Here is a 25091-nt window from a genome sequence, read left to right on the forward strand (position 1 = left end):
ACTGAGTGCCTTCTTTGCTTCAGTCTCTACTGCTAAGGCCAGCCCTCAGGAATCCCAGGCCCTGGAGTTAAGAGAAGAAGTCTGGAGAAAGGAAGGCTTTCCCTTGGTTGAGGAGGATTGGGTTAGAGATGATTTAGGCAAACTCAGCAACCACAAATCCATGGGCCCCAATGGGATGCACCCATGAGTGCTGAGGGAGCTGTCAAATGTTATTGCTAAGCCAGTCTCCATCAGCTTTGAAAGGTCATGGAGAACAGGAGAGGTGCCTGAGGACTGGAGGAAAGCCAGTGTCACTCCAGCCTTCAGAAAGGGCAAGGAGGAGGGCCCAGGAAACTAGAGGCCAGTCAGGCTCACCTCCGCCCCTGGAAGGGAGATGGAACAGCTCGTTCTGGATGTCATCTCTAAGCATGTGGAGGAAAAGAAGGTTATCGGGAGTGGTCAGCGTGGACTGACCAAGGGTCAATCATGATTGACTAATCTGATAGCCTTCTATGATGGCATGACTGGCTGGGTAGATGAGGGGAGAGCAGTGGATGGTTGTCTGCCTTGACTTCAGCAGGGCTTTTGACGCTGTCCCCCATAACATCCTCATAGGTAAACTTAGGAAGTGTGGGTTAGATGAGTGGACTAGTGGTGGGTTAGATGAGTGGACTAGTGGTGGGTTAGATGAGTGGACTAGTGAGGTGGATTGAGAAGTGTCTGAATGGCAGAGCTCAGAGGGCTGTGATCAGCGTCACAGAGTCTAGTTGGAGGCCTGTAGCTAGCGGTGTTCCCCAGGGGTCAGTACTGGGTCCAGACTTGTTCAACATACTCATCCATGACCTGGATGAGGGGACAGAGTGTACCCTCAGCAAGTTTGCTGATGACACAAAACTTGGAGGAGTGGCTGACACACCAGAAGACTGTGTCACCATTCAGCGCGGCTGGAGAGTTGGGTGGAGAGAAACCTTATGAAATTCAAGAAGGGCAAGTGTAGGGTGCTGCCCCTGGGGAGGAATAACCCCATGCACCAGTACAGGTTAGGGATGGACCTGCTGGAGAGCAGCTCTGCGGAGAAGGACCTGGGAGTCCTGGTGGACAACACGTTGTCCATGAGCCAGCAATGTGCCTTTGTGGCCAAGAAGGCCAATGGTCTCCTGGGGTGCATTAAAAAGAGTGTGGCCAGCAGATTGAGGGAGATTATCCTCCCCGTCTACTCTGCCTTGGTGTTGCCACATCTGGAGTACTGTGTCCAGTTCTGGTCTCCCCGGTTGAAGAAGGACAGGGAACTGCTGGAGAGAGTCTAGCGGAGGGCTACCAAGGTGATCGAGGGACTGGAGCATCTCTCTTATGAGGAAAGGCTGGGAGACTTGGGTCTGTTTAGCCTGGAGAAGAGAAGACTGAGGGGGGATTTTATCAATTTTTATAGATGTCTAAAGGGCAGGTGTCAAGAGGATGGGGCCAGGCTCTTTTCAGTGGTGCCCAGTGACAAGACAAGGGGCAACGGGCACAAGGTGGAACATGGGAAGTTCCATCTGACCATGAGGAAAAACTTCTTTGAGGGTGGCGGAGCACTGGAACAGGCTGCCCAGAGAGGTTATGGAGTCTCCTTCTCTGGAGACATTCAAAACCTACCTGGCCGCAGGTCTGTGTGTGCAGCCTGCTGTAGGTGAACCTGTTTTAGCAGGGGGGTTTGACTAGATGATCTCCGAAGGTCCCTTCCAACTGCTACCATTCTGTGATTCACCCAGATCTTCCTGTATTCTTTCCCCTGCTACTGCCTCCCCAAATTAAAACATACATTTCCGAAATCACTCTTGCAGTTGTTTGCTTATACGCCCCTCTGAAAGGGCTAGGCCTATTGCACTAATGATGGGTTTACTTTAGGTGTACTAAATTGCTCTCTAAGACTAGCATTGGATGAATTTTATTTCTATGGAAAATTAGTGACCAAGATAGCAAGTTTACCAAGGGTGCTGTCATTCATCTATTGTAGTTATTTATTCCAAAACACCACATTGATAAAATGTGACTTTAATTTGAAGTTCATGCTGGTTTGGGACATGATATGGCACATGAAACTTCATCCCTTTTTGCAGTCGTATGGTTTGTAGATAGGTGTCTGTCTACCTTGGAAGACTGTACAATAGAGTAGAAGTACCATTAGAAGCAGAAATAACGCTGTGTGCCCATGCTCGTTGTACTATTCAGAACTTAGCTATTTTCCTGAAATTCTGTTGTTTGTTTCTCTACATTTTAAACAGAGAAATTGACAATCTTTTTTTTTTTTTCTGGCTTTTGATTAGCATAGTAAATAAACGTGAGTTGCATCACTTGTTTATACAGATCTTAATCAGATCAGTGACTGTTTTTCACCGCTTTGCTCCATTTCCACAGAGCTTCCCTTTTACCATAATTCAGTGTTACATTTAACATGAAGTATAAAGCTCTCATGGGAAGAAAAGGTCTGGAAGATTGTTCAAGACTGGTTTGCTTTTGAAGCAGGATTCCTGGTTAGTTTTCATGCCAGTAGATAGACGATGCCAATAAGGAAACAATTGCTTTTACTGATAATGGTTCCTTCAAATGCTTGTTTGGGGGGTGTTCCTTTGGGAGGAGGGTGCATGCTTTGATGGAGATTATTACAGCATATTTCTATCACTGTTTTTCTGAGGAAAATCTTGTGGGAAAATATTAAGCATCTGTGAGGTGCTACTACAGCATAAGAAAGAAAAGCTCTTCTCCTGTGTCTCTCATATTTAAATGATGCTGACTGTGCAGTTTACGTGTTGTTTGTGCTGTGGGTTAATCATTAATATGTAATATATATATGTAACACGCCCCAGGACACAGACACATGAGTCGGTTAACCCATGGCATTTCAAGCTCTCTGTTTTGAAAGATTGCAGACACCTTGTGAAACCCCTAAAGGTGGTGTGTCTAGATAATGGGGCTAGGTAGATCTCTGGATTAATTCAGGCTGCATTTCTCATGCTTAAATTCTGGCCTTTCAAGGCACAATCCTCTCTTTCTTGTATTTCTGACGATGTCTGGTTTGTATATACACCTGGCTTGATCTAGGGTTATTAGACCTTACCCTTTCTGCTCTGGATTCAGAAAGCATTATGTCTTTAAGTTCTTGCGAAATGTGGTAGCCAAGTACTGAAGAATGATGAATCTAGCCAGCCATTGGATTGTCATACGTGTTATTGTAACTGTCTGTGCTGTGTTGCAGTAGCTTTTTTTTTGCTTTGGTTTTTTTATATGTTAAATATTTTCCCTGTGGAACAGACCAGATGATTTACGCATCCTTTTCAGATATTTTGGGGAAAAAACACTCTCACCTTATATTTCTTTAATGTTGATCTAAAGTCTGATCCCATGGTATGAAACTTTCTGTCCTTGCATATGGTAGAGGACAAATCCAGTTGCTTCTTTGGCCTAAAGAGATTTATGCTAAATTTCCCATCACGATACACCGGTGGGTTACAGAGCTCTCCTGCGTACACCCTTATCTTCTGTTCATCACATCTGACTGGACTGTTGCTCTGGAAACGGTTATAATGTCACAACTGACTTCATTATGATTAAATGAGGGGAAAAAAATAGAACAAAAGAGCACATTCCTGTTTCAACGTGCAACTTGGAAACTGAAACTCTTACATGCATTCTCTGTATTTCAGAGCACTTTTTGGTAACCGGACACAGATCCGTCCTGCTAGTCAGGAATAAAATCTACAATTTGAAATTGCTATTATTTACTTCCTTTAAATAGAATCTGTAATCAACTGCTGTAGTTACAAGCATAGCTGTTTCAGACTATTAAAAGCTGTGCATGATCTGTCAAAAAAAGAACCAATTAGAATTTACACTTCTATCTTTGTCCCTCACAGAGACTTTATTAGTTGTCTTAAACACTGAGAATGCTTTAGTTTCCAATTATATCTGGGATTATTTTCTATTTATTTCTAGTATCTGTATAATATTTGAGTTTCTGAAGCAGGTCTGTAACTGCAACAAAGCCGAAAATTATAAAAATGTGCCAACTTGGTGTAAAATTATTTGGCTCTGGCTCAGCATTGTTACTGATTTAAAGGGATTTCTATGTCTTTTGTGGTTACTTCTTTTTTTTTCTTCTCAGTTCACACTTAATAGCTTGTCTGGTAACTTTAAATCTTTAATGCTGTATGGTAAATAAATAAAACTTACTAATGACTAAAAAAAATATAACACAGAGTTGTGGTTTCCTAGACCTGTCCTGCTGTCTTTTTTTCCCCTCTTAGAAACTCTCTAGAAGCTGCTTGCTGAAGGTTACCCAGTGTCTAGTTCTCTAAACAGCAAACTCTTCTACCCATACAGCTTGCATTCAAAATTGTATGATGGTTGGAAGTCAGATCAGTGATTCTTGCTTGGAGGTGAGAGGGAGGAGAACAGGAGGAGGTCAGTAGCTCTGCAGGGGTGCCACCAGTCCCTGGAACAGCGGTGCACATGCAGTGCTGGTTGGATGTCCAGTTAATTAACCCTGACCATCCCACTGGTCCTCAGCTGTGGCTCCGGGTTACTCACTGATTTCTGTAGTAGCATGGTGTGCTGCTGGTCACATGTTGGTGCTTTGCTGGGAATCTCTCCAGAGTTGGTTTCTGAGCTGTGGCAGCCTGTCCTTGTTCTGGGCCTTACAATATAGGGGACTGCTCGCTGAGGGATGTGCATCCATCTGCGCCGTCATTTGGAGTGCTCCTTCCTACTACTGCTTCTGTGTGGAGGTGAAATTGGTAACAGGCCTGCAACAGTTGAAATGGCATACACATTTCCATTAAGGCTTTAAAGATAATGACAAAGCCGAGGAATATGCATACAAGGAGAACCGATTGCAGTCATGTTGCTCCCAGAAGCAGCTTGATAGGTGCCACCGCAAATTAAGATAATGAGTTTTGGACACATGTTTAAATCCATCTTTTCTTTTTTTTTCCTCCTTCTTCATTCATTTGGCTTGCTTTTTTATTGTTACTGGTTTGTTACAGTAAATGAAGCAGCTGACCTGTGGGATAGTGTAACAGAAGCGGCTGAAGTATAGAAAGTATGTGGAATGAGGCATGCTACAGAGACACAAAAGTAGTTTTTTCTTTGGCTATATCCATATGAATTGCTATAATTGACATTTGCAGCCATTGATAAACTTTGAAGTCGTTAATACTTTCAAGTTGTCATTTTCTTCCCTAACAGTGTCTAACGCCTTCCTTTTTTGGCAGAGCAAAATGAGTAAGCCTATCCTGAGTAATACATGAATTATCTTTTCCATTATCTCTCAGGAAGTCCTGATTGTTTCTGAAACCTTGCGTACTACTGATCTGCTACCTGAGGAATGTGTCCACTCCCTCTATTGTATAAATACATGATGTAACCATTAATATGAATCTGTTCTTAAGTTGTTTTTTTTTCTGGAAAAATAATTAACAGTATCAAAACAGTGTATTTTTCTTGTACAAAGGAATTGTTTTTCTCTGAATGTATGTTTTTATAATCTGTGTAGGTAGATGTAGATGAGCATCTTATCTCTAAGAATCTTTGCATAATATCATGTATTCTATTGCTCTTGTTGCTGGAATTCTAAGTTAACTTCTGAAATGTGAATTCTGATCATCATATGAACACAGCCACTTAATCATGCTGTTTCTGAAGAAGCTCTGAAGTAGGACTTCATTATCAAGGAAAATACTGCGAATACACATATTCCTGGATAAATCAAATACTGCTAATGCTCACATGCAAAGCGTACACTTGTTTATTAAGAAGTCCACCACAGTAGTCCTGTGAATGATCATCAGTTTAATAAATGAGGTAGGGTGTGTAAATAGCTATTTAATTCACAAAATTCAGACAGACCTATTTTCATTGCGTGCTGTTGCTGAACCATACTTAAGTTGATATTTTTAGCAGATGCACATTGTACTGAGGCACCGTAGTTGTGAGAGGCCAGTTCTTTCTGAATTGCTATTTATAGGCTGGCCTGGAATGCTCACATGATTATATTGTTTGTCATCTTGAGTATTTATATTGCTAGTGATGCTATGGCAAAGAGCCTCTCAGTATTTCCATTATAAAATTCTATTTCCAAGCTGTATACCTAGTGCCTAACATAAAGCTTGGCTTGGAGACTGAGGATGTACCTCCTCTGCAAGTGGAATAAATGCTGTCCTCATATTTTTGAAAGAGCCATGTGATTGCAATGACTTGTGTATTTCATTATCATGTTGCTACAACAAATATTAAAACACACAGAAGTTAAAACAAGATCTGAAAAGTATCCATGGAAAAACAGTTAAAGAATAGACAGAAAACAGAAAGTTAAGCATTGGAGTTTGTATGTGAGATCACTCTAGTACAGCGGAGTTCAATCCAAAATGTGCAAGGCACAAATGGTTTGGAGCTAGGTTAGCGAGACCCTGTTGAAAATACAGGCCAAAATTAATGTTGGCATTATGTCAGCATTTTGTTTCAAAGCGTTCTTTAGTGTTATTAGTTTAGGTTCCCTCCAGTTCTTTAGCACAGTGATTTTTAAAAAAATAAACAGCATCACACTGGTGTGGCGGCACTGCTTGTCAGTGCAGACTTTGAAGAGGCTATTTTGTGGTTGCTTTTTGCACGTCTCTTCCATTAACAAAGAGAAAGGTAGTCTATGCTTGTGCAGAGCATGAATTCATAGCACTGACACTGTGGGGTCTTGCGTTGAGATTGCACTTGAGGGGCTGCTGATGCATCTGTGGCCCTTTCTACCTTCAGCTGAAGACACAAGGACCTTTGCTTACTAGCGCTCATGCGGCTCCAACTGGATCCAGTGAGGTAAAAGTTGGAGATAATGGGCACTACCACTGTGGCACACGGAGGAATGACTGCTGATCTGTCATTTTCTTCTATAAGGAAAAAAGAATTCTTATTTTCTTCTTGCCCTCCTGTTCTCCCTTTACCTACCCAAAAGGTTGAATAATTTATTCATTATGCTTGAAATAACGAATGAATTCATTTTAGAAGGGGATTTGAGCATGGGATCCCCACTAACAAAACAAAGTCAGGAGAGGATTTGATGAGACACTTTGGTGTACAAAGGAGGCTCCCCCTCCCGAAAGGAGGTGGAATGGTACTAATGATTTTTCAATTTGTTGAGCTGGGGTTGCATTTGAATTGATGTATGCAATGTTATCTTCCAGAGAATTTTTTGAATGAAAGAGGATTTAGAAAATTCTTGATGCTTCCTGCAGTGCTCTACAAAAATTATCTATATTTGTAACTGTCCAAGAGTCAAGAGTTACTGTTCTCATAGTAACTGAAGTACTTACTCTAAATATCTTGATACAGATTATGCTAAAAAAGTGCCATTTGGAAAAGCTAGGGTTCTATTAAAAGGTTACCATTCTTATGTATCCTTATTTTGTGCAGTTAACTTATTTTTGGCTTAGCTTGACAGTAATTTTTGTACAACTGATGTATAACTAAAGGAAATGCTATATTAAGCCTTTGAGTTTTGGTTGTATGTGTTGGGGACAGATTCCGTTGCCTAAAAAGAGGGGGTTTAGATTAGGAAAGATGCAGTAAATATGAAATAATTGCTTTTTTCCTTTTTTGTTGTGTAGTTAGCTACAGATGTGTCACAGAGGAGTAGGTACAGGTGTGCTCAGTAAGACATGCAGAGAACATGCATTTTTGTGGGAGGTAGCACAAGATACATTAAGTAGAAACAGGATTCCAATCCCAAAATGTAGCTGCTCACTTTATACTGCAGTAATGGAGGTAGAAAGCTGTGTCTACATCAGAAAGAAGCTCTGTGTGTGACATTTATCTTGATCCTCAGTATTTAGAATGTGAGGGCTAGAAAAGCTAAGATGCTTTTAGAATTTCCCATTGCAACCTCTCAATAAAGCAAACATTTTTAGCCTTCTGGATTATGAAGTAATATATCAAAGTATTATTTCTTGGATGCAGCTTTTGAATTGGATGATGGCACAAATCTGTTTGCAACAGTTTTTTGTTTTTTTTAAATGTACTGAATATTGCTTCATGTCCCGAGCTTTAGATTTAGATGCTGTGCAGACAGACCCTAAGGCAGAAGGATGTTTTTGCTGTATTTCACAACTCAGTAGTGTCATTTTGGTTTTGGACCTTTTTATTGCCTTTTTACGAATTGCTGCATTTTTAAATCTGCAACTCTTTCTTCTGAAACAATGGTAAATGTGTTAGTAATGGCATCATCATTTCAGATGACTAGAGAGAGCTGATCAAGGGATTCTGCAGTTAACTTATCAACACTATTAATTTAGTATAAAAAAAATTAATGTCTAGCAAAAGTATTGATAGCATTTTTAGGAGTCTGACTTCATTATTTTTACAATGCTTTTCAGCAATTCCTACATGAATGGTATTGGGTGGATAGTTTAGCTAAGGTCTTGCGCACAATTTTATTCCCTTTGGAAGGGACGTACTGTTTCTGCAAGTTTCCTTAGCCTCTTTGTACAAAGACTTCTGGATGATTCAAGACTCAAAATAATTTCATAGGTTCCATTGAGTTATTTTAAGCTAACAAAGCACTGATACTTGTGCTTCAAGTGTTTTGAAGGACAAGAAGCCAGTCATGACCCATGGACTGTGACTTTTGATTTTTCTTGGTTAATAAAAATCACAGTCTCAGTAGGGATGAGCCACACGTCCAACTAAAACCTTCTCCCCCACCCCTGTACATCTCCTATGGAGTCCTGAAGAGGTCTCTGCTTGGTCTGGTATTTCTTCTTTTATAAATGGACTGGAGAAGGGGTGAATACTGGTATGACAGAATATATTGGCACCAGTACGCTGCTGCTGCTGTTGTTAGATCGTGGCAGCCACAGAAAGTTGTGGGAGGACCTTCAGATGGGTTGTGGCTGGCTGATAAAAGGATACATGAAACTTGCTATGAAATGCAAAGCTCTTCTGACCTTATGTACCCAGCCGTGGTTTCTGGACTCCTTGTTCTCAGGAGAATCATCTTGGAGTTATGCTCGTTCAAGGGAAACATCAGATTAGTTCTCAGCAAATGGGTGAAAAACAGCAAGGGACCATTACGACCTGCCAGGGAATCATATTGGGAAAGGGCAGGGAACAAGGGAGGGAACTCTGTGTCTCTGTGCAGCTACAACATGATCTTTGCTACGTTTTATTTTGGTGCTCCTGTCTCAAAAAGGTCTGCTGGAACTAGGAAGAAGCAGAGAACGGCAGTAAGGGTGGCGAGCTGCTTACAGACCACTTTTACATGAGGAACCATTAAATAAGTGAGAAGTTTTTTGTCTAGAAGACGACAGTTGGGGAGGGGAAGGGAGTATGGTTAGAGTTCTGTACATCTGTGAACAACAGAAGGAATGTTCCAAATTGCATGTTGACATTTACTGTGCGCATTTCCCTGCATTGGTACAGCCGGTTTCTGATTCTGTAAACCAAATTGGTGAATTTTTAAACTAAAGAATGGCAAAGCAAGCTAACATTCCTCCCTGACACTTCAAAACCCCTTGCCGCGTGTTTGGCAGAGTTAACGGCTGAATGTGACAGACTGTGGCATGGAGCGGGGAACAAGAAGCTGGAGAAGAGCAGAAACTTCTTAAACTGGCTTTACCTCTTAGACAATTACAGTGCGGTATTCTTAGGGCAACTGTTGCCAATGTGTGTTAGTCTGAAGCTTACTCATTCTGCCTCAGACCTGAAACCCAGCATATACACTTGAAACCCTACCTGTTTTTCTCCTCCCTCATCCCCCGCAGAGATAAATCTATTTCACCTGCAGCCTAATTAAAGATACAATCTCTGCTTTCAAAGTTTTCCTTTCTCTGTTTCTAAGACGTTCTCAGAAAGAATTTTCTAGCGAATGGAGTTCTTCAGCTTTCAAAACTTAAAGCTATTTCTATGGTTCTTGCCGCCTCCTTTCTTTCTGATCTCTAATGCAAACTGAAATTTGTCATAATTCTTCCGTTTGCAATACACAGAAGACCTAGGCAATGCTTCTTCAAGAGTACTGTAGGAATATAGCAAAGGCTAAAGAGTTATGCTTTCTATGCAAAAATATTTTTGTTTCTAAGAATGTTCATGTTTTCCAAACTGTTTAAATAAAAATGTACAAACAGAACATATGAACAATGCCATTCTAAAAAATGCTTGCTAGAACCTCTTTTGGAATATTCTCTACATTTCAGTTTCACTGTGTTTTAAGAAACATAAATTCAATCTGATTTGAAGTTAAGATGGCTAGAGGACTGCAGAACCTACATGGAATGTACTTAGAGCTAGGAGGGAAGCATAACATGTGAGAGTATATGCAGAAAGCTGTGTTAGGTTGAAGTGTTAAATTACAGGACAATGTTGGTACAAGAACAAATAAATGTGATTAAATTTCTTCAATATTACACATTGGTAAAGCTTTCTGGACAGCAGGAGAATGAATAGCCTTCCATGAGGCAGAACAACATAACTGACTTTGAATTGTTCAGGCTCCATCTCAAAAGATTTTACGGTGTTGGTGCCTGTGACAGTTGTATACTATATGACCTGGAGATCTGCACTCTATGTGTTACTGCTTTATTCAGCCAGTTCACGTGTATTGGCAGATGTGATCTCACTTCTTAGCTGTAAGAATAGACATAACTCATTTTCTGTTTCTGTCTTTTCAGGAAATACTGAAAATCCATTTCAGTTCTTTGGTAATTCTTTGATCATATTAATGACTTTTGCACCATAATATTGTGACCTCTTTCTAGACTTTCTTAAAAACCATCAATGTCTAAGAAGTCTGAGATGACTTCTGTTTCTCTTATGCTAACTTGTAATGCTCACTAAAATGGCATTCTAGCTGAGCTTGTGATCCTGTGATTTGTGTGTCCATGTTTATTCTTTGAAATCAACATTTCTAATAATGAGAGCTGCTTGCAATACTGGATCTGGAATCTTACTTTTGACTTACACTGTAGCATTGCTGTTTGTTTTCAAAAAAACTGCAATTTTTATGGGACAGAGGCCAACTCTTTAGTGTGTATTGTTAAAATGAAGTCTACTGTAACAAAACAAATAATTATAAATTATGCCCCTCTTCTGAGTTCCAATGATACACTACAATTGCCTGCATTTAGCTGTGAACTCATTCTCCGCTGGGGCATTTCAAAGCTGTATCCGTCTAACTTCATAGACAGAGTCTGTATGTAAAAAAAGTCACCAGAAAATCAGCTTTGTCTGTTTTAACCACTTATGATATTTCTGACTTGCCCATGCAAACTTTCTTTTTGTGAAGAATTATTTGTATTTGTACCTTATGGCTTCTGACTCTTACTGCGTTCAGGGTTTGTCTCCAAGCATTTCATTTGCACTGGAGCTGTACAGAGCCATCGCTTTCTTAGTAATTGACTGCGACCATCTGCTTAGAACTAAAGAAAATAGAGGTTAAATTAAACCCCCTTTATTTGCCAGAGCAAACTAAAAATTGCTACTGTGATGTTAAAGTAGTACTGTCCAAGCTTGTTCACTGAAAATCAGTAGGTGAAACCTGTATGCCAGTCCATGTCTATAACATCCCTTGATGGGCACAATGAGTAATATTCTTCGTAGCAGACTGACTGTATGTTTTTGGAGTGTGAAACCCCAAACTGAAGGTTGCTGGGCTGCCACAAATTTTGTATTTCATGTTGAAAATTTCTTTCCATGAAAATGAGATGTATGGGTTGATGTGGGGAACACACCGTCTAAGAATTTTTAGAGGTAGTTTTTATTGACTTTTTTTTAGTCGACACAAGTCTGGAGTGATAGTAAGTGTTACACATTCCCGAATCACAAACCTTGCAGATCATCTCTTATACTAATGTTCATGCTACTGCTCTATGCCACAGTATCTTTAAAAAAGAAATTATTTTAGCATTTTTCACAGAAGGGCTGAGGTTGTCAGGGACCTCTGGAGGTCACCTGGTCCACCCCCTCACTCAAGCAGGACCACTTAGAGCCTGTTGCCCAGGACCATGTCCAGACGGCTTTTGAATATGTCCAAGGAGGGAGACTTCACAACCTCTCTGGCAACCTGTGCCGGCGCTCAGTCATCCAACCTTACAGTGAAAAACTGTTTCCTGATGTTCAGAGAGAACCTCTTGTGTTTCAGTTTGTGCCCGTTGCCTCTGGTCCTGTGACTGGGCACCACTGAAAAGAGTCTGGCTCTGTCTTCTTACACCCTCCCTTCAGGTGTAAGGCATGTCAGAGATGAGATCCCTGTGAGCTTTCTCTTCTCCAGGCTGAACAGTGCCAGGTCTTTCAGCCTCTCCTCACAGGAAAAATGCACCAGTCTCTGACTTTTAGCTTTTTAAAAAATTTTTAATTTTTTCCTGATTCTGTTATTCTCCAGCATATAAAGCCAGGCTTCCTTAAGAACACTAATTTAACCATTTAGGATTCAATTAGATCTAGAAAAAGAATTTGCTTAATGCTGGATTCAAATACATTTTGGTCTTTTATTCTGTGATCTGTTAACAGTCATCTATTCCAGTCATAAAATGATACTTGTTTGGGTTTTTTTAACCTGCAAAGATATTAGACTCCTATTGTTGCTACAGGTCTAAATATTTCCTATTTTGTTGTACATAAGCAGTGTGTATACTTCATTTTTCAGTCTAGGAAAATTTAGGGGTCTTGTTTATTTTTCCACAATGCTAGTTGCAGTGTTTGCATAGAATCCTGGAGTGTTTGTCACTCCTCTCGTTTATGTCTTGCTGTATGGCACGTGGTGAGGGGGTGGTTGTCGTTACTACCAAGTGCATGTTTTTACATACATAACATAATGCCTGCTAGAGAGGTCTTGCCTGCAAGCTTTGCTGTTAAAAAAAAAAAAAATGTGGCTCAAAGTAACATAATGTTAATACAAATTGTCACAACAAATTCACAGGTCACCGGGGACGGGGGAGCCTGTTAAATTTTGTTGGTCTCGCCTCCCATGTTGTATAGGATGTGTTTCCTGACAAGGTATTCAGCCCAGTAACTCATTTACCTCTCTGGTATCTACCAGAAAGGTATCTAACCTCTGTCTAAAGCCCTCAGGTAGAAAATCTGTCCGTGCCATTGCTGTTGCCCTCCTTGTCTGCTGGAAATTATCTATTCTCAGATCCTAGTAATGAGTTCAGGATGTGCCTTTCCCTGCTAGGTTCAGTAACTTGGTTCTTGATGTCTTCTCTTTGTGAAGATTGTTAGCTGCCTTGGCAGCTCTTCTGTTTTTGTTAACTGATAAACTTGGAGCACATGCTGTGAAGAATTTTTCTAGCCTTTGGGTAGCTATTGTGGTTCGTTTCATGGCATGTTAGGTTACTAAACCTAACTAGATTACTGCCTAAGCTTTGTAGAGATCAGTGAAGAGATCTCTAGAGATCTTACTTGTATGAATTCTATACGAGAATAAAGTCTCCTTGGCACTTCTAGGTGTTGGTCCTGCAACAACTCAGGAGACCTTATTCACTTTGTCTATTTATGTAGAGTTTATTTGAGTTTACATTCTTGGTATATTGTTCCACACAATAAACCTTTTTTATCCCATGAATCATCATCATCTTTCTCTGCATAGTGTCTACTTCCTGCAAATGGTGGCAGTTGTTAACGCTGTCTGTTAAAGCAAATAATGTAATCTCAAAGTCACCAAAGCAGGTGGTGTTGCAGCCAGCTGACATAGACTTTCTTCTGCAAAATCTTATTAGTGAAGTGATGGAAATTCATTGTCATGAAACCCAGGGAAGTTTTAATTTCGACTACAAATTAATGAACAGTATTTTCTTTCTGATCAGTTAATTTAGTACTCAAGTCACTAGAAACGGCATGCTAGGATGAAAAGAAAGTAGTAATTGGTGAATTTTGCTTAGTCTTAGCTTATTCATACTGTAGTTATATGTAAAGAATGCTAACATACATTTGCAGAGCGGTGGGAAAGGATGAAGTGTCATGCCCAATTAGCATCTCTCTTGAAATCTCATTAGTAACAAAGAGTAGATGAAATTTGAATGATAATTTTCCCTGTTGTGGTAAAGGAATGTTACAGTGGGACTTGGGGGTTCTTGTCTGTTGTCCAGCCTGAACACACGGTCAGGACTGTTGCACATGTATCTTCAGAAACTTCTCAACTGTATCCTTGTCCTGACTGAATAAGAAAGAATATGCTTACCTCACAGCAAAAAGAGTGACTTTTTTTTTACTTTTTTTTTTTCACCCTGTTTATTGAGGAATATAAGGTGTTAAAATCAAGGTTCAGATCCAGCTACTCAGTTAACACCTACAGTTTCATTCTTTCCTGTATGGTCTTTCCACTGACTAGAGATCTTCTGTCTTGATCCTCATGAACGAAGCTGCTAATTGTTTTTCATCTTTGTAGCAAGTTGTAATGCTTGAGTTTTGAACAGGCAAACTAACAAAGTGGAATTTAATTTACAAAATGCTACATTGCTTAGCAAACTTCTTCACATGCCTTTGAAGGTGATCTCTTGCAATAAATACTGTATATAGTGATAAATAGGAGTGTATTTTTTAGATAGCTTTGAGCAGTACCTGCAGAAGGGGTGTATCTTCAGTGCAGCCTAGTGTTTTGATGGTTCTTACAGGCAGCATTTCTGAAGGAATTTCTAAGGAGCGGTAGCGTTGAAAGGGAATGTTTTCCATTGACGTTGGAGACTTACAAGGTAGTTAATAGCTGGGAGTACCTAACCCAAGTGACTGGTGGGTTGGGTGTGAGAGTCGCAATAGAGTTTGTGCAGAGAGTTGAAATGCCAGCTAATGCTTGGGGTGTTTTTCTCCTCGAGAGCGCCAGTAATAAATGCAAACGAGTAAGAATAATGGGTACCTAATAAATGCCACGGTAACTTTATTACCACTTCTAGCATGTGTTTCCACGTACTTTCCAGAAATAGACTGTGTTTGCCCTGACAGCAGTTTCATTGCATTCAGGCTAAGAATCATTCACTCGAGACTAGTCTTCAGGGCTAGCAGATCTTGGGTTCTGAGGTCGTATTCTTTCTCCCCTCCCTCTTTTCCTCATCCCTCTGAACCTGATTAGCTAGTAAAAATCCCCTCGTTTAGATTCTTTCGTGTTGCGTTTTACTGAGAGGACGGAAAAAGCATCAGTTTTAAGAGGGCCAGGACTACTTCGTGAAATAACTACCACTAGTAGGAATCACTAGGTAGAACTGCATTGCAAAGTATTACATTTTGTTATGAGGCTCGTTGGATGTTAACAAAAACAAGCTTAATATACCTGTGTTTGTGGTTATGCTCTACTTCTCATAGGGGTAGCAAGCTTTTATTACAATAAGTAGAATCTTGGATAAGCTTTGAATGAGTATGATTAAAGACTTGAGGAAAATAAATTATCTGTGGTAGATTTATTTTATTTATGTGGTAGATTCTGGACAGGGTCTCAGCAGTCAGGATTGATTTAGAGCTCTTTTATCACAGAACAGAATGACAATTTTAGTCAGTTTCTGCCTTTTCAGTGAAACTAAGCAAAGTAACTAAAATTGGATGACTTTTTTTTTAAGCTTATGGGGTAGGACAGACAGGGAAATTTTTGTAGTGAACTTTATAGCAAAGTGATAGATTAATCTTTCTGCTTATGGGTGGTGACTGTTTTCCTAAGCCGATCGCTGTTTGCAAAGTGGCATGCTCTTGCACGTAGGACAGGTATCAGCCCTTTTTCAGCCTGTCAGCAGAAATTGTTTTTACATGAACACCAAGGCTTCTGTGTAAAGGTTAGAACCACCTGAACTTCATGTCAACAAGTTGCTGGCATTGGAATAATAATGCCTTGGGCAATAAAAATATTGAGACCTGGGGAGTGAAGGTAAGTTAGGGACTAGTGGTGTTCCAGGGCAGTTGTCACTTCTTGTCACTTCTATTTTCCGTCTTGTAAATTTCAGAATATAATGCCTTTCACCTATTTTAATGAGCTTGTGTTGGTTTCATAATTTGTGGTACCTTTTTTCTTTTTTGGTAGTTCATCACTGCTGTAGTGAACGAACCTTAAGTTCTTGGAATGGAACCCTGGTATGGTGAAATATCCAGGCATTTTCTAGATTTCTTTTTTGACACGCTGCTACTGTAGTGTCTATGTAGTTTAACTTGCACTGCAGCATTTGTCATTCTGATTTCAGTGTCTGACTTTCCTCTCTTGCATGTGGTAGGTTTGCAGTGAGTAGCACAGCTACTTCATACGCTGTTTCCATAAAACGTGAGAGAACAACCTATTTTTACAGTATGCATCTGTTTCTGGTGGTGTTTCTGATTATGATCAGCTTCTACCTTATTATGCAGGCACTTGTTCAGATTGCTTTAGTTGTTAAAATGCTTTTCTCTTACTCTTCTTCAAAGGATTATTTTGTCTATAGAACAGACTTTCGCTGGGTAGGAGGATTAAACAGATACAGGGCATGTGCTGCCCACCTTATGCAAGAATATAAAATAACTAAATATCTATATTTGTGTCTGTATGTGTGCTCATACAGTATGTAAAGTAACTCTGCCAGGATTCCTAGTATCGAATTATGATGCCAGCTTCATTAGGGAGCTCTGCAGGAGGTGCCCTAGCCAAGCACAAAGGTAGGACACAAAAGTGTTCCCCTTCAGGGCACTGCCCCTGACATTGCCTTTGATCTTCTTCTGCATTTAAAAAATGGAAGGGGAAAATGGGCAAATACATGTCCGTTTTCTGTGTTCTTTGTAGAAAAAATGGTGTGTACTGCCAGTAGTTGCAGTACATCATCACCTGAAACTGTTAGTGTGGCAAACGGTGATCTTTTTCTAGATTGGTGCTTTTGTTTAGTACAGTGTCCATTAATAATACATAGGCATGCTTTTTAAGATGCTTGGTATCAAGCCTGCAAGTAACAGCCTGCACTGATAAACCATGAGACAAGAAAGGGTCGTAGAGCTGCATGATCTTACTGTGAAGGACAGGAGAAACATCATCTCTTTGCTTCTACATAATTTACATTGTTTGCAGTTAGGAGTGTTGAATGTCTGCTGCCTTTGCTGCAGCCACTCTGGAAGCCTTATATTTGTGGATAAACAGTGCAGTTACTTTGATGGAGTAAAACAAGGCACGCTTCTTATGGTGGTCCTACCACTGGTTTGTTCCCTTGCACTCTGCCTTTGAGCGAGGCAAACATGCACTGCTGGTGATATTCTCAGCCCGAGTTGTAAGACAGCCTGATTTAAAAAACAAAACAAAATTAAAAAACACTCCAAAAATACTTTAATACTTGTTTTGAACAGCCGGTCTTTAGATTCCAAAGATACTGGAGCAGTGGTGAGAGAAGAGATCATGCTGAAATCAGAGGGGAAGAGCGCAAAACTACACCCTTGCATATGCATAAAAGCGTAACAAGTTCTATAACTTGTTGTGACTTGATGTAGCTGGGAAAAGGCTGTAGACTTGTACAAAGAACTCATTAATTTTCTAGTACTGCAGAATTCTCAAAAGAATAAACAGCATGTGAGGAATATGTGGAAACCAAATTTTGGAAACTGTGGTTGTCAAATGCTGTTAAAGAGAGCTCAAAAATAAAAGTAAAAAACATTCCTTTAATCTGTCAGGATGATCTTTACATTTTGCTGATCTGTGTGCTTCCGGAGGAAAGAAGGAAGACTGTTTTTTGAACTCATCACATAAAAGCCTGAAGACTTCTCTCCCTTTTCTAGTGTATTGGTAGTTGCTTGTAATACTACTTTTGACCAGTGATCCTGAGGAGTGCATTGATGACTATGTAGCCACTGCATGTGGACACTTAATTATATATTTGGGAAAACAACGAGTACCATGAATTTGCTCTGGTTGCACATGTGATGAGAGCAAAAAGGTATTTCAGACTCAGTGTCTTAAGTGATGATTTCTGGTGTAGTCAGCTTAGAAGAGCAAGCTGCAAAGCCACGTGGTTCATTCATCATCTGCTGTAGGTGCTATGGGTGGTTACTTAACATAGCTGGTTATGATTGCTTCGTCCTCATTAACTAATTGTGAGAAAGTAAAAGAATCCACCAAATACTTCCCAAAATGTGCCATAATTATAGTACAATTGTGACCTACTTGGCTTCTTAGCACAGCTGAATTGGAGATGAAGTGGGATGTGTGGGTGTTGTTCCAAAGAATCTAAGACCTGTTTTTCAAAGATGCTTTGTTCCTCTATGTCATTCTATGTGGAGTACCTGGTTTTACACCTCCATTCTCATTTTTAAACATAAGTGTCCCTACCGAAGGTGACATTCTTGATGGGGGGGTTGGTGGGGTGATGAAACCCCATTATATGAAAAGGGGAGAAAAACCAATTCTTCCAAGTTTTTTGATGTATAAAACGTTTTTCCTTCTGGTAGAAGTGACATTTGGTTGGGAATGCCAACAACGTTCACTAAGGGACAGAAACCAGGTGTAGTTCTGAAAATGATTAAGTCTCTAAGATGACAGTATTGTGTACACTCATAGTGCAAGAGTGTCTTCTGTTGCTTCCTGTTACATGGGACTAGTTTTCTAGTCAGAATATGTAATGCCGGTTTATATGAAATTTTTATATGACAAAGGAGACTCCTGTAAAATAGTATAGGTAGTTAAAAAAAAACACAGCAGAAACAACCTTTGCTGCTGTTAAACTACTAGAAAAGCACACTCCTCTCATCATATGCTGTCGCAGGCGGTGGGTAGATAGTAGTGTGGATGCAGTGAGGATGACTTCTCATTCATGTACTAGTATAGAACATTAGAACTGGTATTTTGTGAATTAATTCTCTTAGCAAATGCAAGAAGCGTTATGGGTTTAGTTTTTGCAAGAGACAATAGGGGAAAAAACATGCTTGCATTAGCACAAAGCTTTCTAGAAATTGGTTTTCTCCATCTACATAAAAATTTGAGATAGCTGCACATTCTATGGTCTTGGTGTGTGTTAGCCAAGCAGGATAGGAGAGGCTTAATGCTGTTGTGAAAGATAAAGCCTGAGCAGATTCTGGGAACAGACCTCGGCACGTGTACTGCACCGTAAAAATGTGCTCAGAAAATCTTTCTAGTGAAATTTTACTAAAGTCATGATGGCTTAAGGACAAAGGCAGGAGGAAGTTTGGAAGCTCAGTGGGGTTTGTGGTCATTGAAATTCATATTTTTCCTCTGACCTGTGAGAATATTTTTCAGACTCTTGGTGGTATGTACTTTGGTTTTGAGTTCTAGGCATGTGAGAAAAGTCAGTCTTCCATCTGAGTGTGCAGACGGAAGATCCCCTTCGTCAGGTTAAACCAAAATCTGCTGTTGTGCAGATGCGTTAGAAGGTTAGGTAACTCTGTGATAATTTCTTGAAGTGTACTATCTGTCTGCTTTAGAGGAGATGTTGTCATTCAGAAGGTATACCTGTGCATTATCATTGACACCATGGATGATGAGACATGGAATTAAAAGTTCTGGGAAATAAATATTTTAATGGTATCTCTGTGATCCGCTCTCTGTCCTGTCGTCGTCACTCCCCACCCCAGCTGTGACACTGAATCACCACATTTGTACGGTCAGTGTCTGGCAAAAATTGAGACAAGTCCAATTATTTATGAAGCTGAAAGCTGCTGGTTTCTGGGAAAGGAAAGAAACCACGAAGCACATATTAAAAATAAAGCAAAGCAAAACAAAAAACCGAAGCAAAAAATTGATTGAGGCTAATGCAGGTTTTATGGCACATCTCTAAGCTGATATAGATGTGATTTCTGATAAACTGTAAACTGTTTTTTATTTATTCATCTGAGTCCTTTGATTGAAGAAAGTATTCCGGAGTGTCTCCATCTGAACGACTGCCAGGATAATGATTACACCGACTTGGTTAGCTGGAATTTCCAAATAGCTTAAAAAAAAATCTGTCCTGAGAGCTGACTTACTCCAGAGGCCCTTGATCATGTTGCTGCTGGTGATGCTAGCAGGTCACTTGTGGAGTTGATAGTTTGGTCTTAATAGACAAAGAGTTTGGAGCAGTAGGATGTGACATATGGCCAGAAGCTGCAGCTCCTTGTGCTTTGAAATCCAGGAGATCAGTGACGATCTTCCAACTGGGAAGCTCTGCTGTGCACCAGTGGTTTGAAAAGTTGTTATTGTGCTTTTCTTAAAATGGGGATCAGAGGAAAGTAAGAGGAAACTTCCTAAAAGGTAGTGGCTTGCATTGCTTAAGTAAATATATTAAAAAAAACAAAAAAACAAAAAAACAAAAAACCAAAAACAACTGTGTCAAACGATTTGTTTACTTCAGTGATGCTCTGTACCTTTTCCAATTGGGGCTTGTAAGAATGATACCAGAAAAAAACAGTTGATAAAATTCTTGATGGTGTTTATTTCAATTAAACTGTGTAGGGCTTATGCTGAGCCTCTGCAGCAGTCTATCAGGAATTCCCTAGGAAGGCTGATGTATTCTGGAATTATTTTTCAAAATATGAATGTATTTAAGAGCTTTACAAAAAACCTTGGATGACTTCCTTCGGTAGGAACTTCTCTTCCAAGTAGGAATAGGAAGTTTAGAGCTGGTGCTGGAGCTCTGGCTAGACAAGCTGATGATGTTGGACTCTCATCACACCTGAAAATCAATTGAAGTGAAAAACATTCGGGGTACAGCTAAATGTATTTTTCAGTTAGATAAGAGCATGTTCTGCACAAGTTCTGAGCCACCTGGACATGAGCTGTCTGCGAGCTGAGCCGGTGTAGCCACCGTTAATGAGAGGGTAAGGCTGCAGTGAGTGGTTTGGCTCTGAGGCAAAATATGTTTGCGTTATACCAGTACCGTGTACCAGCTGTGTAACTTCTGGTCTAGGCAGACGTGTCATCTAAGGTATGAGCTGAGAGTAGGCAGAAGAGGTTGCGTAAGGATGCGTTTGTGGATTTGCTTCCCTTCAGCTTTTTTTTTTTGCTGAGCCGTTGTATTGTGGGTTGCTAAGAAAACTGCACAAGTATTGGTGGTTTTTTTTTCCCCTGCTTTGACTTGGTGGAGTTAGTATGTGTAGTCTGGTGGATGAAAGCATGGCTTCATCCCATCTGTTTCTGCACTGTGACTGGAGCCTCTTAATTTTTTTGAATTTTGTGTAGTGGGTCTGTCGGGTAGATAGAGACCTTTCATCCGTATCCTTATCTTATAAACCTTACTGTGTTCTGTGCTTGTGCTGTTTTGTCTTTAGACCTTTCTGCTTGTGTTTTTTCTCTTCATCTACATTTGTATTGCCTTTTTTTTTTTTTCATGATGTAAAGAGCAAGTGGAAACTTCTTCTCTGTGTCACTTCAGGCTTATTTCAATACCTAATTTAAACATATGCCTAAGGTTGTGGTTTTCATGAATGGCCTAAGTCAGTCTAATTCTGCACCATGTTTTTACCTTCTCTCTTGCAACGGCATTAGTGAGCGCAGGGCTGCACAGTGAGACAGGGCAGCAATCTCTCTTGAAATCAATCCCACCAAAAAAAGCCACACTGATTTTAATTTACTATATGGCCACCAGCATAAGCATAAAAGCATTTAAGGACAAGTTGAAGTACTCTGAGCCGGTGTCTTTAGTTTGGGGGTTTCTTGTCTCCACTTTATTTCTGAAAGCGCTCGTTGGAGTTGTGTGCGAAGGGTAATGGTGTTTTTTGCGTTGGCTTCCTATGCTCTGTGTAGACTTTCCGTGGCTAGGGAAAACGCAGGTTTATTTTTCTTCACACTTCTATAATCTCTACAAGAAACATTTGTGTGACTCTTACCTTGGTCTTGCCTGTGTAGCACTGCTGAAGTCAGTGGGGCTTAACCCTGGCACCTTGGTCTGCCGGTTTGCAGGCTCAGTTTGTTTGCCACAAAAGATGGGCTTTGTTTTGACTTCCACGGCAAAGAAAACGGATGCTTGTCTTCCTTCTGGAACTCAGGGCTGTTAGATTTTTATACCTATAAGGAATCCGACATTTTCCTTTCTTTTTAATGTGGGGCTGTATTACTAATTAAGTAATTACTGGTTAAAAATCTGTGGTGTATCATATAAATATTTTCTGACCTGATTTTTCTTAAATACATTGTGGATTACAAAAAGTTCAGATTATAATAATGATGTACACTGACTTTGTTTCTTTTCTCTTTCTTTGCTTCCTTTCCTTTATGTGACTGATGTATTCGTACTTCTCATCATCGTTGCTGATTATTTTTTTTTGCCAATCATCAAGAAAACCACCTAAGGTAAGTATTCTGTCTCTTTTTGCATTTGTGTCTGCTTGAAAATGTTGAGCAGTGCAGAAATATTGGGCGTGTTCCTGTAGTATGTGATCAATACAGCTTTAATAAAGGCAAATACATTAAAAAAAATAATCTATTGCTCATACTTACTGCTTGATCTATATATCAGTCTTATATGGATACCTGCCTACTTCATAGTTCAGACATCTATTTTATATGTGTGTGCACGTGGGTGTATATATATATATATATATAAAAAATTTAAATATCTATTGTTTTGAATAATTTCTTTGAGTGTCAGAAGAAAACATCCTGTCAGTAAATGATGTGTATTGCTCCCAATAGGGAGGGAAGAATGGAACAAGCTATTTTAACGTGAATTGAAATAATCATCTTTGGAAAAAAAATAAGAGTGATTTAAGGTCACAGCAGGTGCAAATGAATAACACTGATATTACAGTTTAAAATGGTATGCTGTAGTTTTATTTTTTTTTTCCCTGGACCTGGATTTTAGTTTTGCAGGTTTTTTGAAAGTATTTAATAAAATTCTTCTGTCAAGCTCAGTTAATGTAGCTAATACAAGAAAAAGGTTGATCACTGCTAACTTTTTTTGTAAAAAAGCAAAAAAACCTCCTCCTTGTTGTAATTTCACAAAAAAACTGTCTTACAAGGGCCTTCATTTTCTGTAGTACATCATTCATGTTCCATTATAGGCAGACAAAGTTATTCTTGACACTGCGTAAAAGCATAATTATGGCCTTGCATTTCTGTGACAAAAATATAACAGCTGCAGGCTTGTGCATATATGCTGCATTATTGTTAGGTATATAGGTGGTCATTAACATCCTGGAGCTGTAATGCCGAAAAAGGTGTTGTGTGAAATGTTTGTCAGTTTGAGGCAGAATATGATTATTACCATCAGTGGAAATAGGCTTTGAGAGTTTGTAAAGACGTGATATGAGATTTGGATGTTTCTTCACTTACACAGTTTCTAGGGTACAGCATGTAGTTGATCTTCAAATTACGGGTTTTTTTTAATGAAATTTCATAAATATTTGAAGTTTCTTTATCTTTAGGTTAATGAGCTAGTTTATCAATCAGCTGTGGATGAATTGTGATCCCACTTAAACTTGGTAGCTCAGAAGCTGTGATAGGAAACGGTATATAAGGATATTAGAGTGTTTTGCTATTTCTACAAACATGGTGTTTATTAGTAATCTTGGGCTTTTAGTGTAATTTTGTGACAAAGGTAGAGTGGTTGTTCTGTTCTGTGAGCTGTACCCTCATCTGCCTTCACATTTTCTCCACTGTGGTAGGTCTTGTGTTTTTCATACTGTGACCAACTTCTTTCTTCTTCAGTTCTTTAATGGCTTGCATTTACAGTAAGCTTACCAGTGTAGACTTTGTTTGCCATTTCCTAATATGTCTCCTTTATCGCTTAACTCCATCAGCAGTTGTAATAGGGATGTAATGTAATAGGGATTCGAGGCCAGGGTGGATGGGGCTTTGAGCAGCCTGGTGTAGTGGGAGGTGGGTATCCCTGGCCATGGCAGCGGGTTGGAACTAGATGATCTTCAAGGCCCCTTCCAACTTTAACCTTTCTATGGTTCTGTGATGTAGGAACTGCTGAATGAAAATTCTCCCCTTGCTTTTCTTTTTAGCAACCTGTAGTTAGCCCTGTAAGTCACCCTACATGTCAGACTGACTGCTTCATTGAGATTCATGTGAGGCATATCCACACCTGTCCAACACAACTTTTTGCGCTAAAAAAACCTCCCATGATTGGCCATCTGTTGGTCAGATGGAAATGGCTATTAAATGTTAGCTATGCGTTTACAGTATTTTATAGCTACACAGCCAGTATGTTAGGGATTGTGTTAGGTCTGGGTAATACGTTGCTAAACGCTGGAAGCCCCAGACTCTGTCTAGTCCATACCAAGGATTAGGCTTCACAACAACTAATAATGAATGTGAAATTAGACTCCTTTCTAAACTAATTATGTCATTTGTTTTGATCTGGCAAGCAGTTGATATTGGATATGGTACTAATTACCTGTAAGTAGTTCACATAAGTATACTTGCATGCGTGAAGCCTTAAAATTATTAATTCCTCAAGATGTTGATTAGGGCTTTAATTAAAAAGGGTTCTGCAGAATATTGGTTTGGCTATTTAAAATTTGAATACCTTTTGACTGTCTTCTGATTCTGTGAGAAGTTACTGCTTTGCAGCAGTAAGACATAATTGCTGTTTAAAAATCTGCAATCTCATTTTAAGACACAGGTGAATTTGGGACAAAACCACAGATTTTTCACTGAGGTGGTGGATGCATGGACCTGCATCACTGTTTTGCTGTGGAAGCCATAGCCTCTAGCTGCCTCGTTAGCAAAATAATAACCAACAGCTGTTTTAAACTGTTATAGGTGTTTGAAGAAATCTGAATCAAAGCCCTGTATCTCTTTTTTTTTTACCTAAACTTTGTGGTTACCAGAACAAGTCTTCTGTTTAATTTCTAATAGTTTTTAACACTCTGAGTATTGTTGTCTTTAACCTAGAAATGGTTGTGTGTGTGTCTCTCTCTTACCTAGGGTAACGTGCACCCTTACAATGACTCTGGATACAGTAGTACCAGGATCTAGCACTTCCTGGCTAATTCTTTCTCATAACTTTCCATTTTTATATGTTTATGCTGTAATGTTTGTAAGTTAAAATTCTTATAGTGAGTATACAATGAGTACATACTAAAGTTCATATACCTCTTTTTCTGTGGACTTCCAATTGTGCAAGATCTGTCCTGGTGAGTCACATTCCATTACTTGCAACTCTGTTACTTGACTATCTCTAGATGTCTAAAATACAATGTCCAGTCTCTTTTCCAACTGTCGTACTACTCAGACTGAAAAT

At 39.6% G+C, this 25091-nt stretch overlaps 1 protein-coding gene across 4 annotated transcripts in view; it reads left to right on the plus strand.

The window, feature by feature from the left end:
- KIF13A (kinesin family member 13A) overlaps positions 1–25091 on the plus strand; it is a 118675-nt gene that overhangs the window by 24379 nt on the left and 69205 nt on the right. For all 4 annotated transcript variants that reach the window (XM_063325832.1, XM_063325835.1, XM_063325833.1 and 1 more), the window contains exon 3: positions 22180–22192. In XM_063325832.1, the coding sequence (XP_063181902.1) occupies positions 22180–22192 (13 nt within the window). The remainder of the gene's footprint in view (positions 1–22179; positions 22193–25091) is intronic.

This window comes from Chroicocephalus ridibundus, chromosome 2 (genome assembly GCF_963924245.1).
Source record: "Chroicocephalus ridibundus chromosome 2, bChrRid1.1, whole genome shotgun sequence".
Taxonomy (NCBI): domain Eukaryota; kingdom Metazoa; phylum Chordata; class Aves; order Charadriiformes; family Laridae; genus Chroicocephalus; species Chroicocephalus ridibundus.